The 16312-nt window shown below is 30.2% G+C and overlaps 1 protein-coding gene across 9 annotated transcripts; it reads right to left on the minus strand.

Moving 5' to 3' along the window:
* Positions 1-555: 555 nt before the first annotated feature.
* On the minus strand, positions 556-16013 carry LOC143226661 (uncharacterized). 9 transcript variants are annotated; one of them, XM_076457897.1, is made up of 14 exons: positions 15893-16013; positions 15588-15750; positions 15368-15421; positions 14774-14981; positions 13817-13900; positions 13547-13596; positions 12409-12474; positions 10706-10845; positions 8991-9122; positions 8722-8843; positions 8245-8355; positions 7084-7260; positions 1910-2044; positions 556-813 (listed from the first exon to the last, which is right to left on the minus strand). In XM_076457897.1, the coding sequence occupies exons 4-14, from the start codon at positions 14825-14827 to the stop codon at positions 736-738; spliced, it is 1149 nt and encodes a 382-aa protein (XP_076314012.1). In that variant the 5' UTR covers positions 14828-14981; positions 15368-15421; positions 15588-15750; positions 15893-16013; the 3' UTR covers positions 556-735. The 9 variants fall into 9 exon arrangements, with proteins under 9 accessions (XP_076314012.1, XP_076314011.1, XP_076314014.1 ...); XM_076457896.1 differs by lacking the exon at positions 15893-16013 and having other exon boundaries at positions 15588-15811; XM_076457899.1 differs by lacking the exons at positions 15588-15750; positions 15893-16013 and adding an exon at positions 15751-15809.
* Positions 16014-16312: the final 299 nt, after the last annotated feature.

Below are 16312 nucleotides of genomic sequence, written 5' to 3' on the forward strand. Positions count from 1 at the left end.
GATAAGCTTCTCAGCTAAGTTGGTAGAGAATTCACTTGATGTGCAAGAGGTCCTGGTTTCAGTTCTACTCAAGTATATTGCAGAAATGGGATTATCATTGGAAAGCTGGTGCTTGACTACTGGGCATTCCCAAAACCTGACTTATAAAAATTAATACTTGACTACTTGGTCACTTCAAATTTAACCTATAAAACTGGTGGTCAACTTCTGGTCACTCCAAAACAGGTTTTGTTTAAAATAAGAATGCCATAATTTAATTGTGAAGAAGGGTTTGTTATTACCAAGTTGTTCTTTCACTGTTATTGTAAGAGTTCTTATCTAGCATGGGAGTGGTTCCAGGTTTCATCCAGTTTCAAGTGATACTAGATTTGAATCACCATATTTTGACGTACATTGTTTTCCTAATATATGCTCATACAACAGTGACAATATATCATCTTGAAAATACCTTCATGGATTTCTACAGAATATTACTTATAAATTTAAAACGTACATACACGTTGTTAAAATGCTTAATATACGTTTCAAGATAATTATAATGCATCATGGAAATTAAGCATCCCACTAGTTGAATATTTATTTATTTAGTACAAATACAAAATAATCACATAAGGGACTCTTAACAACACAGAGAAGTCTAGGATTTAACAGAAACAGTTAGGGTTAAGGAATAAGAAACATCTTCTAACAAAATCATACATATTTTTAGCCCTAATATTTAATGTAAAACTAGATTTATGAAAGAGCCAACCAGTCGTCTTCATCAGTCATTACTTCACTGAACCAGTTATCTTCACTTTCGACGATTGGTTCCTATAATAGTAAAAGTGATTTTGTTTATGATAAAATCTCGTAAGACTAGTACAAATGTAGCATAATGAAAGAAAACAGTCATCTGTGTAAAATAAACCATTTTAAACAATCAGGTTGAACCTAACTTCTGCCCCCACAGTGGTATGTCTATGGACAGCTAGAATCCAGGGTTTCAATACCAGTGGTGAGCAGAGCACAAACAGTGCATTGTGTAGCTTTATGTTTGACTTCAAAACAACAACCTAATTTCCAGTCTCAACTTCAAAAGGATTTCATTCTAACACATCTTGAAAAGAAGATTACATTTCCTACCAACATTACATAAATAAACTATTCTCTGAGATACCTTGTAAACTAAAATTTTGTTACCATGACAACCAAAATACAAAGTAAAACCTGATTTGTAAACTTTATTTTACAAAAGGATCTCAGTAAAATGATAAAATTATGTTCATATATTTATAGTGTTTAACTAAATAAATTACGTATTTTCTATCTGACATGCTTACTAACAAGATAGCAGTATCTTAAAAAAACATTTCAGACTACTGCATGACATTAACAGTTACCACTGGTGTAGTTCAAAAGAATGTATTAAAAATATATAGAAACACATTAATTTTCAACAAATGTCAAATTAATCTTTAAATTCTTTGATAGATTGTTTAGGCTGATGAAATAGTAGAATGGACAGCAACTGCCTGTTGTGGAGACAAGTGTAGAGGAAGATGTTTTGAAGTCTTCCGCCTTTCGTCTTCAGGATATAAACTTACTGTAGTAATATAGCGAGTTTAGGTGCATAATGAAGGATATAAACTTTGACAAGAGGCAGAAGACTTTCAAAACGTCATCCTCTACACATACAAGACTGTTGAAACTATTATAGAATGGACGGCAACTGCATGTTGTGGACCTACAAGTGTAGAGGACCATGTTTAGAAAGTCTTCCGCCTTTCGTCTGCTGCACTTGTGTCTCCACAACAGACAGTTGCCTTCCATTCTACAAAAAAATCTTTAAATTGTTTGGACTACTGTATTGGTAACCATTTTCATCACAACTGTCGTTCAGAAGTGATTATAATAAACTAAAACTCACCTTTATCTTGTCTCTGTTTGGACCATTTTGCTGGTTGAAACGTTTATCACATTTTTCACTGATAATTGGAAGTGTTTGATAGATGCTTTCAGCTGAATAACCTAGTTCTTCAGCACTTTCTTCTAAACTTTCATTCTATCACAAAAGAAGACATATACATTTATTTTAATAAGTGCTTATTTAACAACTCTATGTTTTCGTGCAACAATAACCAAAAATGTATTTTGCATGAAAAATTTTATGAATTGAGAATAATGTCTAATGGTACAAACATAACTTAAACTATTTTGGTCAGGTCTATATGGTGAATGTTTTGACAATAATAGGTTTGTTTTTGTTGTTGTTTCTAGGGAGCTATATATATACTCTGTCCACCACAGTGTCATAAACCAGCTGATTTGTTGTTAAACCAGTGAAGGGGAGGTACTAATAATAATCATAAACACAAAATTACTTAATACAGTAGTGCTAATGAACAGTATAAAAACAAATAGGTCAGGACAGAACTCGTGTGTGGGGGAGAGACAAAGACAGTTGTACGTTTCACAAAATCTTAATTTAATAACAACCATGGTTTCACCACTCACGTCATGGTCATTAATTGATAGTTTTTATGAAACCAAAATTATCTTTGGTTTTATTTTCCCTCAATCCTGTAATTAAGAAAGTTTCACCAGGTACCTATGGTTTCAAGTATCAAATATATAAATATGTAATCTGATGGTAAACTGGTAGAGCACCAAGTGAAACTTGTGCCAAAATTAAACAATTTTTCTTTTGTAATTAAACTTGTAATACGCTTTCTAACACTTCTTACTGAAAATAATGATTAGATACATATGCTGTGAATCTTTTCAAGAGTGTATTCAGCTCCTATAAACTTTCATGATAGTGAATGTCTAGTAAATATACATAGCTTTTAATCCTTATACTGATAAAAACAGTCCTTTTTTACAGTTGTAATCCTGTTTTTGATGGGTCACGTATGACACTACTGTTTGTTTTTGAATTTCGTGCAAAGCTACACAAGGGCTATCTTCACTAGCATTCTCTAATTTAGCAGCACAAGGCTCAAAGGAAAGCAGCTAATTACCATCAACATCTCTTTTACCAACAAATAGTGGAATTGACCTTCACATTATAATGCCCCCATGGCTGAAAGAGCGAGCATGTTTGGTGTGATGGGGATTCGAACCTGCAACCCTCAGAATACAAGTTGAGAGCCCTAACCACCTGGCCAGACAGTAGCTTATTCTGAATGTTTGCTTAAAATAAATTATTACAGTTTTAAATTAATTCACTTTTAAAGTTCAGTCTAAAGGGTTTCAAGATTTAGAAGTGAACAAAGGGGGGCTTTGAAAAAGAAAAGCAATCCTTTTCATGAAGATAAATTAATATCACGTCTGTTTTTTAATGACTCTGTAATTAATTAACAGAAACTAACATCAAGCATTTTTAATGGCTCTGTAATTAGTAAACAGGAATTAATATCTAGCCCAGTTTTGAATGGCTCTGTAATTACTAAACAGGAAGTAATATCTAGCCCAGTTTTGAATGGCTCTGTAATTACTAAACAGGAAGTAACATCTAGCCCAGTTTTGAATGGCTCTGTAATGAGTAAACAGAAAGTAATATCAAGCCCAGTTTTGAACGGCTCTGTAATTAGTAAACAGGAAGTAATATCTAGCCCAGTTTTGAATGGCTCTGTAATTTGTAAACAGGAAGTAATATCTAGCCCAGTTTTGAATGGCTCTGTAATTTGTAAACAGGAAGTAATATATAACCCAGTTTTGAATGGCTCTGTAATTAGTAAACAGAAAGTAATATCAAGCCCAGTTTTGAATGGCTCTGTAATTGGTAAACAGGAAGTAATATCTAGCCCAGTTTTGAATGGCTCTGTAATTTGTAAACAAAGTAATATTAAGCCCAGTTTTCAATGGCTCTGTAATTAGTAAACAGGAAGTAATATCTAGCCCAGTTTTGAATGGCTCTGTAATTAGTAAACAGGAAGTAACATCTAGCCCAGTTTTGAATGGCTCTGTAATTAGTAAACAGGAAGTAATATCTAGCCCAGTTTTGAATGGCTCTGTAATTAGTAAACAGGGAGTAATATCTAGCCCAGTTTTGAATGGCTCTGTAATTAGTAAACAAAGTAATATCTAGCCCAGTTTTGAATGGCTCTGTAATTTGTAAACAGGAAGTAATATCTAGCCCAGTTTTGAATGGCTCTGTAATTTGTAAACAAAGTAATATCTAGCCCAGTTTTGAATGGCTCTGTAATTAGTAAACAGGAAGTAATATCTAGCCCAGTCTTGAATGGCTCTGTAATTAGTAAACAGGAAGTAATATCCAACCCAGTTTTGAATGGCTCTGTAATTAGTAAACAGGAATTAATATCTAGTCTGGTTTGAATGGCTCTGTAATTAGTAAACAGGGAGTAATATCTAGCCCAGTTTTGAATGGCTCTGTAATTAGTAAACAAAGTAATATCTAGCCCAGTTTTGAATGGCTCTGTAATTTGTAAACAGGAAGTAATATCTAGCCCAGTTTTAAATGGCTCTGTAATTTGTAAACAAAGTAATATCTAGCCCAGTTTTGAATGGCTCTGTAATTAGTAAACAGGAATTAATATCTAGTCTGGTTTGAATGGCTCTGTAATTAGTAAACAAAGTAATGTCTAGTCTGGTTTTGAATGTCTCTGTAATTAGTAAACAGGAAGTAATTTCTAGCCCAGTTTTGAATGGCTCTGTAATTAGTAAACAAAGTAATATCTAGTCCAGGTTTTAATGGTTAAAAAATTAATGAACAGAAAATAATATCTAGTCTGGTTTCTGAAGGCTCTATAAGAAATGAAGATAAAGTATTATATGAAGGATAAACTGAAATACACTAACAGTAAATATAAAAGCAACATCTTGTCAGGACACAAACAGCTGTGTAATTGTTGGTGCTGAAAAATTAGGTATCGATTTAACCAAGCACATAATCATCATCTTCTAAAACGTTAAAATAAAAACATTAAACACTGATATATATACTTTATATCTCTAAATACTGACCTTCTTAATCTACTGATGTATATTAACATTAACTTACATAAAACTTCAAACTGAACCAAAAGCAATATATATGTATATATAGCTGTATAAAACAATGTACCAAGTTCACAGAGGTCTCCCTTTGTGTGGTTTCATCTTAAAATAATGAACATAAAAAAAGGCATTAAATATATAAACTCAAACAATGTCATTTTTCTTCATTATGGAAGATTCTGGTCATCAAATTGATTGTACATCAAGATGAATTTTGTACAAAATGGATAACTACTTAAGAAAAAGAATCGTCAAATGTTGCCTTAATAAAAAAAAGTCTACCTATTTTCATCACCTCACAACGTTTCTTTGTTTGGATTTTTCGTAATGTTACACCAGGACTATCTGCACTAGCCGTCCCTAATTGAGCAGTGTAAGACTAGAGGGAAGGCAGCTAGTCATCTCCAACCACCTCCAACTCTAGAGCTACTCTTTTACCAATGAACAATGGGATTGATCATAACCTTATATTGTTCCCATGGATGAAAAGATGATCCTGTTTGGTGTGACAGGGATTCAAACCCATGACCTTCAGATTATAAGTCAAGTGCCCTAACCTGCTGGCCAGGTTGGTCCAACCTCACAAAGACATATTAAGCTAAACAACATTGTACCCTCCTGTGTCTTTTGGAAAATTAGAAGTTCTGAGATCACGAGGGCTTTGTTGCCCAGTTTTCTTGCCAGAAGACACACACGAACACGTTGAAACTTTCATTTGCCATGTTGTTTACCACCCCTTCTATTATTTAAATTACATAAGTGTGTTATGTACATTATTACACCAGTTTGTGAGGGACCCCAATGATACAGCAATATCAATGAACTGAAATACTTGACATATTGCTGGATCCAATACTCCTTGCCCTGCCTACTCTCGGGGCTTATACCTGGTGTCTAATAGATAGACAATTGTGTCAACTTTAAGTCAAATAATTTTTCATTGTTCGTGAAAGAGATTTCCTTTTATTCTAATTGTGACTTAGCTTACTGGCTTTTGTTTGTCTGTTTATTTTTAAATTCTCTACACATGTAGTTGTTTCAATAAAAAGAAATAAACACTGGGATATCTTGTGCTCTGCTCATTGCAGGTATCAAAACTAAAATTTTTGCACTATTAGCCTTCAAATTTACCATTGAGCCACTGAGGAGCTTTGTTATAAGACTGCAACCTATGTAACACAAAAAATATATTCTAAATAACTTGTAATGAAATTTAGCTTTCCTTATACTTGTAACCCAACACAGCTTGGTCATTAGGGCACTTGATTCACAATCTGTGTGTTCAATTTCTGTCACCTAATATATTCATCCATGTGAGGATGTTACAATATTACAGCCCAATCTCACTATTCGTTGGTAAAAGAGTAAACCACGAGTTGACAGTTGGTGGTGTCGATAACCATCCCTCCAGCCAATCACTGCTAAATCAGGGATGTCTACTTGTATAGATAGCCTGATGAATAGTAGAAACGTGAAGACCAACCCAGCCTTGAAAAGGAAGGATGATGTTACAAGCTTTACGTTATACAACACAGTATAGAAAGGATTATTGTAATTTAAACTGTTTCAAAGCTGTCAGAGTGTTACTCTGTATGGAAAAAAAAATGTATCAGTTTTGTATTCCAGAAATCTGGTAATCATAAGCATTACAATTTAGTTTACCAGAAAGGCTTAATGTAATTTTATATTTTAGTATATATGTTTTATTTCACTTACATCCTTCTCGTAAATTTCAGATTCTATTTATAATATTAGAAATATACAATAAAAATTGTCAGTCCAATTAATTTAAAACTCCAGTGGCACAGCAATATTTCTACAAACTTGTATTATTGGAAACTTGGTTTTGATACTCATGGTGAGCAGAGCACACATAGTCCATTGTGTAGCATTGTGCTTAATTTTAGATACAAAAACATAAAAGTCAAACACAAGAAAATAATAAGCTTACTTTAAGTAAATGTTAATATGGCTATGTATATTTCTAAATATTCATAGAAATCTAACTGGTGTAAACTGCTGCACCTTTTGTTAAATAAATAAAAGTTATATAACTTTAAAGGCTGGAATGAAACAAATTACCAACAGAAATTCAAAATCGTCATCTTTGTCCACATCACTTGTCATCTGTAGTACTGAGTTATTCAGATCTAAAGCAGCTTTGTCCTCTTGGTCTTCTGGAAACTGCCCCATTATTTTTAATACAATTTTCTGTAGATGAGCCATAAGGGCTTTCTCCACTTCATAGGTGGTGTTACACTAACAGTTAATAAATATATCATTGTGTTAAATGTCTCAAACTATATTACAAAATGTAAGATCACCCAACTTGTTCCTTTAAAAATATGTTTTTTCAAGTTCAATAATTAACATTTTCGGTAACTTTGCAAGAATATCTTAACTTATGCAATGTCATACATTTAACTGAAATTGTGGCTTGAAAATCACAATATATAACAGTTAGTAACCAATCTTCAATAACTGTTCAGTGTTTACTGATAACATCCATTAGGACAGATGCACAAGGAAGACGTCAATAATTTGGTAAACTTTGAGAACATCATATACAGTTAATCATCTATAAACCTTTAACTCCCATATAAAGGCACAGCCAAGAAGGGGCCCAAACAAGCCTGCCATCCCCCAAAAAACATCCAGGCATATTGAACACATATTACTTTTCAGCTTTTATATATGATAAATTAATTTTGTATCATTTAACTAAAAATAACTAAAACTTGTATAAGCACTGTTACATTTGATTTGTTTTAATGACCATTTTATTAAAAACTTGAATCAGTTTCAGCTTTTTAAGTTATTGTTCCCCCCCTAAAATTTTCTAACCCCTAAGTGTAAAACCTGCCTACACCACTGCTCTCATTTTCATTTTTGTCATCGTCAAGCAATTGTTAGGAATTTCAACAGATATGATGCATTATTCTCCTGTAAGTTCACTTCTGATCAAGAGGTGGGCAAATCCAGGATGTTTTTCTAACCTACATCAAGGCCCTGGCATATAATAACTTAAATATTCTCTTAATAAAAACAAAACAAGTTATAATATATTTGTACCATGGATGTTTAGAGATCTAAAACACTGTGGCCATAGAGCCTGACATTAAAAATGTAGCTAGAAGACTGTTACAAAGCCTATGTTGTCTACCATTAACAAACTACTGGAATCACTAATTCTTAAAAATCATTAAATGTTTCCCAATATAACAGTTTTTTTGTTTCACTTACACCAATATATCTTTGGCATCTCAGAGTAAAGGTTTCATTAGTACTGTGCTTTACAATGCTAGTTAAAGCAGATGCTGTCTGTTGAATTGTTTGATCCACTATTGTTTGTTTCTAGATTATAATAAATAATACATATATAATGTACAATTATATACTTTGAATATTTTACTTTTAATAGACATTATTGCATATTATAAAAAGGCATGTTTTAACATATTAAAAACATTTATTATAATGCATAATTTGTGCTTGATTTTGGTAATGAATAATCAATGTCACCAAGGAAAACACAGTTGTTTTTTTTTCAGGAAAATGGATTAATTTTTAAAATGTATCTCTATATTTAACTCTAGTCCTGATGAATATAACCTATTCGCTAGTTTAAAAACGATATTTAGGAGTCACAAATTTTAAATCGGTATAAACAAAGAATATAAAGAATTATACCAAACATTAGTTATATATCACTGTTTGTACCTGCCATCTCTCACAACCATGTTTCAATACAGCTTCAAAATTCTGGATTAGAAGCTTTTGTAAAACTGGTGCATTTTCTGTTATAATGTTGAGCAGGTTCTTCCTGAGAACATGTGCTGTCTCTAGATAAATTAATATTTAATTCTCTTGATAAAATTCTCTGAATAACAAAAATACAATTACTTTTATTTAAATGTCATTTTGAATAAATTCCTAATTTTTAAAACCAACAACACGGAAACTTTGACTTAAATCAGAAACAGACTTACTTTTCTTATTGGAACATCTACTTTCACTGTTATTTTTATCACATTTTGGTTGAAACCTCAAGAATAACAAAATATCAAATAGTTCATCTCTATCAGTAACATCAGGCTGCACAAACTGCAGACTTGCACAAACTGTAAAATGGCAAAATTGTTATAATAAATGTCTTGTTTTTTTTATATTATGTGATTACATATTTCATAGTTTCAGTTATTACCACCCAAAGTGAATTTACTTTTCTATATAAAGGAATTACATAAAACTAATGGTTTAACATAAAAATAGTTTTCATATCTAGATTCGTCACTTCTTAAATAACAAAAACATATCTGAAAACGGTCATCCAATCCATTTGTTACCTGCACGGGTGTTTGTCAATCACAGAATGTGATTTTAAAAAAAGTATTTGGAATTCCATGTGCACATCTAATTTGTGAATTCAGCAGACCAAATAAATATTGGATATCTGTTTCAACAACTGAATATTTTCACCATTAAAATTTTAATCTCTCCAGTATCTTGAATAGGAGAAATGTCAACAAACAGAGGAACAAACTCAAAAATGACATCAAAAATAAAGTTAGGTTTAATACAACATTATATTCTGATATTTTTAAAACAACATATCTTGTGTTTTATTAGCTAGTTCAGACTCATTGATTTTTGGCTGCTTTTCAGTGAAAAATATATCAACATTACTTCTGTTATTAATAATATTATTAATATTACTTCTGATATATCTTGTTAAATATAAAGTGAAAAAAACAAGATAAGGTATGGATTGGTTAACAGCTGAAAATCAGGTTTACACATTGCACATTATTAGTAACTGATGTAAACTTCTATTATTATTGTTTAGCTACAACTATTTCAAAATAAAGTACTAGCACACAAAATATCAATTATTTCTTAACGATGTGCTTTGAGAATGGTCGAGAAGAATTTTGCTGAAAGAATTACGGTAAACTTAGGGGCCTCACACCAAGAATAATATTTTGTAACTAGTATACACGATACCATCCTTCAGCAGTATTCAATATAATACAATATTGAAGTTGGAAGAAAAACTCTTCTTCACAGAAATCACCAAAACTGTCTAAACATTTGCACAACAGGGCTGTCTCAACATTCAGAGATCTATTTTTCTTGCCCCATCTGTATGGATATTATTGTAACTTCAATTTACGAAAAGCATAGACTTATATACAGTTTAAAGGTTATTTATCATCTTAACTTTGTAATAACAGACAAGAAGTCACAGCAGATCTATGTATGTCTCATTTGTTGACCTGTAATTAATAACTACACATTATAAAACTCATAAAAACTTCACTCTTTGGTTTTGAGTTTGTTTCTATAAAAGTAACTAAAATGTTCCTGAAAACTTTAAATTCCTATCTAAATATTATCCATACTGGAGGCATACCCTGTTATTATAAAATTGTTATTATTCTATTATTATACTGTTAAGAGTTCTATTCTGCAAGTCTCTTCTTGCAGTTTCAATAGATGTAAACACTGTAGCATTGGATGCTTTATACATAATAATACAGAGAAAAATGCTAGTCTAATGGAGAGAGTATTAGAATTTCAAGAAAAAACCTTTTTATTATATAAGTTTGTGGATCTCAGCTTAAGCAAGTGTTCACGACCTATGCCAAACCAAGTAACTGTATAGATGAACATTCAAACAAAACAAACTTGAAAATAAATTTACAATGTAAATCTGTCTTTCCTTCATAACCAATAAATGGACTTGATATTGATACATCCCAATAACCACTCATATGTAAAATGTCTCGGAAATCTTGAGCTTTAGGAATAGACCAGATAGGGAAGAAGTCTGGTCCTAAAAAACTAATATACAATGGTTAAGAATCTACCACAGTATAAAATAAAAATCTTTTATTAACATTGTTCAATTTTATTTAAACACAATATAAGAAATTATCATTTAATCAGAGTTTGATCAAGAAAATATTTCAAGTGACAGATACCTTAACACTAAAAGTCAACATGGTAAATAAGTATTTATCGTATTGGTCCTACTTGTACTTGAGTTACACTTACATATTTCTAATCAATTAATAATATTGCATTTCACTACCTTGAATTTGTGAGACTTGAATATTTATATATTTAGTAAATTTGAAATCCCAACACAGGATACGTGTACTTAATCAGAATTCTGTACATTTCATAATGTTATTAAAATAGACACCACAGTTCAGTAGAGTTGTTTTTTACAGTATTTTCCATAACTAAAACAAGAGTATGTAACAATATAAAAAATATGTAGAGATTTGATTCTCTGTAATGTGCTGACTCAAGATCTGTTATAAAATCTAGAAAGTTTGTAGACTGTAAAACTGTAGAACCAGGGGCATAGATCCTGGAGGGATAGGGGTATACATCTCCCCTTAATTTTAGGTGGGGGTATGGTGCATACAATCATCCCCCCCTACAGTTTGGTCTGTTGAATTGTTTTATTGCATCACAGGCCTACAAGTTGTCTGTTTGTTCTTGTGATTCTCGTGTTCTTACCAATCGAATTACATAATTAAGCCTAGATGTAGGCTTTTTCAGTAGCCGAAATGTACATCTTTAATATACACATAATTCTAAGCTTTTTGATCTAATCGATAGTTCGAAGTATCAGTCAGTAGGCCTAAGTATACACACAAGTATCGTGGCAACAAGATTACTCTGTGACTGCATGTTTACAGCTTTCAAGTTCACATGATCAGAGATTACCGATTTGCAAATTAAACGGTCCACATAAGTGGTTACAAAATCACCCCCCCCCCATCGGGTGTAAAAAATCTATGCCCCTGCTTAGAACTGTTTTCCATTATATATTAGTTTTAAACCTCCATGCATAAACTATTTAAAAACATGTTACACTTCTTAAATCAATAAATATTTTAAATTTTCAACAATACTGTTCTCACCAAAACACATATGATAATTTTAAGTCCATGAAAAATAAATTATGTTCCTTTAGCTGCACTGAATTACTTATCCAAAGGATATTGTAACAGTTGAAGTGCATTCTTTGGTAAGATTTGTTTTTTTTGGACATCCAACAATGTATGACTGTACACTTAGTGGCAGAATTTCATCAGTAGATATACTAATAGGTTTCAGAGTTGCTAATGTACCGAGCAGAAAGAATAGATCTTTAGTGTTGATTGGTAACCTGTATAAGGAGATATTAACCAGTGAAACATTTTGGTAAGTAAAATAATTAGTTGGATGAATTTTCTAAAAACTTAATGAACTAAAATAGAAAATTCTTGAATTGATTTTATCTCTTGTTCAGTGATTCAAGCCAGTATATTCATAAAAGAAATGTTGTTTTCAATAATCACTAATAAATGAAATGTTATCTGTATATCTAAACTAGTTTCCTTTTCTTACCCTTTATCAAAAATTACACTTGGAAGAATTATTTTTCTGCCACCACTCGAAAGATTCCTGCCAATCCTGTCAAATTCAAAGCATAAGTTTTGAATATTTAAGATTTATAGGAAAAGCTTAACAGAATTACCCTGTCAAATATTAAAATTTTATCATAGTTTATTTCAAATTAAACACTTTATTAGTATTATTAATACACAATTTATTTTCAGTTTTAATCACAATTTTATCTAGATTATCTAGATTATTCATAGGATAAGAACAAAATTACCACAGAAATTATTGAAAACAAGTTTAATGAATATCTTACAGTACAACAGCTATTTAACTGTGAAGATCTCATTTAACTAAAAGTGTAGTCTGTAATCAGAATATGAAAGTCAGATACTGAAATGTTATTACTGGCAGTTTTAATGTACAAGTGCACGATCATTTTTGAATGAAATTCCTATGTGTACATTATTCATGAATACTTCACTCATACCAACCAAAAATTACCATATGCATTTATCTCAACTATTCACACACATAGTCAAGTTATTAATTATAAAATGTATTTATCCATATGCCATACAGGCTGCAGAAACATGAAATGTATTGTATTAAACTATTGTGATACTGTAAAACTAAACTTGTTCTAGTTCATTTTGAATTGTGTAAAACATTGTAATATTTCAAATTATTGCCTTGATTTTTCATATTTTTAATCTGTGACACACACAAAAGTTGAAGATGTAATTAAGAATATTTTAAAATATTTATTAAATAAATTTTTCCCCTTTCAATGGTATTACTTATTCTGCTTCAACTTTGCATTATTTATCTAACAAACAATTTACAGTAACAGAAACATTACAATATATCAAATAAAATAATATGTAGAAAATACGTCTTATCTGACCTTAAATCATCTTTATATTATTGTACACCAGGTCTTAACAGTAAAAACAAATGTAAATATTTTTTTTGACAATTCTTTATTAATTTTTTGTAACTAAATACAAATATCAAAGGGGAAACCTCACTTTTATCTCTTAATTTTGATTAGTTACTGAATATTAACTGATATAAGAGTAAAATATAAATTTGAAATTAATGTTACAGTTAAGATAATAATAAATTATGAAAAAAATATTACCAAAAGGAAACTTCTTGGGAATCAAAGCATTTCTTCAGCGCAAAGGTCATCTAATGATAAATGTTTAGCACACTAAAAATTATTTGAAACGAAATTATGCAGGCATAAAATTACTATGTAATAATTGACAACTATACAAGTATTAGATTTTATCTATTAAATGTTACCAGATATTCTCCAACCACAAAGCTATAATAATATGCCTGTTTTAAACTTTTAAATTATCTTTATCATGTTTAAAGTGATAAATGTTTTTAAATTTCTACTTACCATGGGATGAAAAATTTGCAAATATCCTAGGTAAATCTGAATATATTCTTCCAGTTTTAGTACAGCTTCAAATGAAATATTTACCTTCAACAGCAAAAAACACCCATAGTTTAAAATCATTTTTATCTAATATTTCAGTTAACTGGTTTTTGTAGTTTTGTACCATTATTGCTTTATTGACTTTCCTAAAAGGAACTTTCAAAATTCACGACATGCACACAGACAAATCAGTATACGATTCTTATTTATATATAGATTTAACTTAGAGAATGTTTCCAAGAGTATCAAAGATTCAAATCCTAAATTTCAGTAAGTCCATTATAAATTTATTGACAGTGAGTTCAACTAAAATTTACAAGTTTTATTGTCAGAATATGAACATATCAGCTTTAATTCAATTTATTTTTGTATTTCTTGATATTCTGGTTCTTCACTGAGTAACAAATATACGAGTTCCATTTTTTTGTTGATCTTATAACACCTAAGTAAACTTATAAAGAATACAATATCAAGCTGATCAAAATTTTTTCCACCTACTAGATTTAATTCAGGACCACTATAATGTTTTCATATCTTATGTAACTTACAAAAATGATATTTCACACCAGTGAGGTTTTAAATTAAAATATTCTTTTGTTAGTTTATTTATAAAGCAGTGTTAACTCATATGGAATATTATAAAGTTATTTATAATATTATAAAGTCATAAGATTAAATGCTCTAAATGCCCTTAATCAAGAATACTATATGTAACTGGTAGGTTTCCCAAAACAATTTTAATTAATTATAAAAACTTTCAGAAAAATATTTTTATCAAATTTCTGATAATATAAAAGAGATGAACATTTACCTAACGTATATTACACGATTACTCATCATTGTTTGTATGTATTATATTTTCCCTTTAAAGTTTACTATTACTCAAACACAAGACATAGGGTATAAATATTTACGTACCTGTATAGCCAAGATCATACAAGTAATATTCTCAATGAAAAATTCTGAAGACATAACTATTGTATCAAATTCAATGTTATTTGATATATCTGATTCTATAATTCGATGACAAAAGCTTCAAACGGATTTTGAGGATTTACTCGTGTAATTGTAATGCATGATTTTCTTATTGGTGTTGATTCCTTTTCTGAGAATATTTGGGAAATTACTGAAATAATTAAAATTTTAAACACCTATTAAAGTTCCTTTGAGCTTCAAAAACCAGTAACTTGAAACCATGGAAAGATGACATACTATATTTATTACATGCAAAATATATCAATTACGAAACAAATCAATTCTTTTCGATGATGTACATTCACTTAAATTAGCGAGGTATTCGAAAATTGTCTCTATAACTTAAATAATTATAAATCTTTCTTTCAAATTGAGATAAAACTGAAAAACACCTCAAATAGAACATATTTAGTTATAATTATCTGGTAGATCTTTTCAATTTAAAAATTAAAAAAGTTTCTTTTTGTAACAAAAAATTACCAAGTCTTAGAAAGAAACTCCTTAAAAGTCTATACGCTAATATTAACACATACTTACTGGTCTTAAGAACGTTGTTGTTTATTTTCCTGGTCCACTCGCTGTTAACGGTAACTGTAATAAAATCAAAGTTTGCTTATTTCAAACATATCTCAGTAACCATGCTTCTTAATATGCATTACTGTCTAATAACATGGCTTTTTAAAGTTGCGTGTTTTTGTGTGTGTGTGTTGTTTTTTTTCACCTTTACATTTCACCTTAATGGTATTATCTATATTACCTCTTAGTTGGAAGTTTCTGGAACTAGGCCTATGTAATTGTAATTTGCTGTCCGAATCCGTTTTAATCATTTCTATACCAAAATGACATTCTTTCCTAGTTTTATAGCAGTATCCATAACTCATCCTGAAATGTTCCACAATAAGTTCTTCAATTATATTTACCTGAAACGAAAATGTATTATAACATTCAACATGTCTGAACTTCAACTACCACACTTTTTAGTTATCAGTTATAATTTTCAACTATCTTATTAATATCAAAATTATTTTCAAACATAACCAGATTGATAACAATAACACTTACTAGAGAAATAAATAACTCCATCATATCTTTTATGTTTTCCATATTAAAATATTGATCATTAATTAAATTCAAAAAATATTCAACTGTAACTGAACCTAAAAAATAACTTCTTCAAATTTGTTTTGTAGCTTTGAACTGTTTTTGTTTTGTTTCTTTCTGTGTGTCGTCTGCTACAAAATTTAATATTATGTTTGCTTAATCAGAAAATATGATTAAAATATTGAAGATTTAAAAAGCAAACTTTTGTTCATTGGTTACTTTGTGGATCTATTACTTGATAAACTGTATGCGTTATCAATTAATAACTTTATGATATTTTTTTCTTCATCGAAGGACAAAGTATAGACGAAATATATAAATAAAAGTAATTTCATATTTCTTACAAATAAACAAGAACTACTAGACAATAGAACAAATAAA

This window comes from Tachypleus tridentatus, chromosome 9 (genome assembly GCF_004210375.1).
Source record: "Tachypleus tridentatus isolate NWPU-2018 chromosome 9, ASM421037v1, whole genome shotgun sequence".
Classification (NCBI taxonomy): Eukaryota; Metazoa; Arthropoda; class Merostomata; order Xiphosura; family Limulidae; genus Tachypleus; species Tachypleus tridentatus.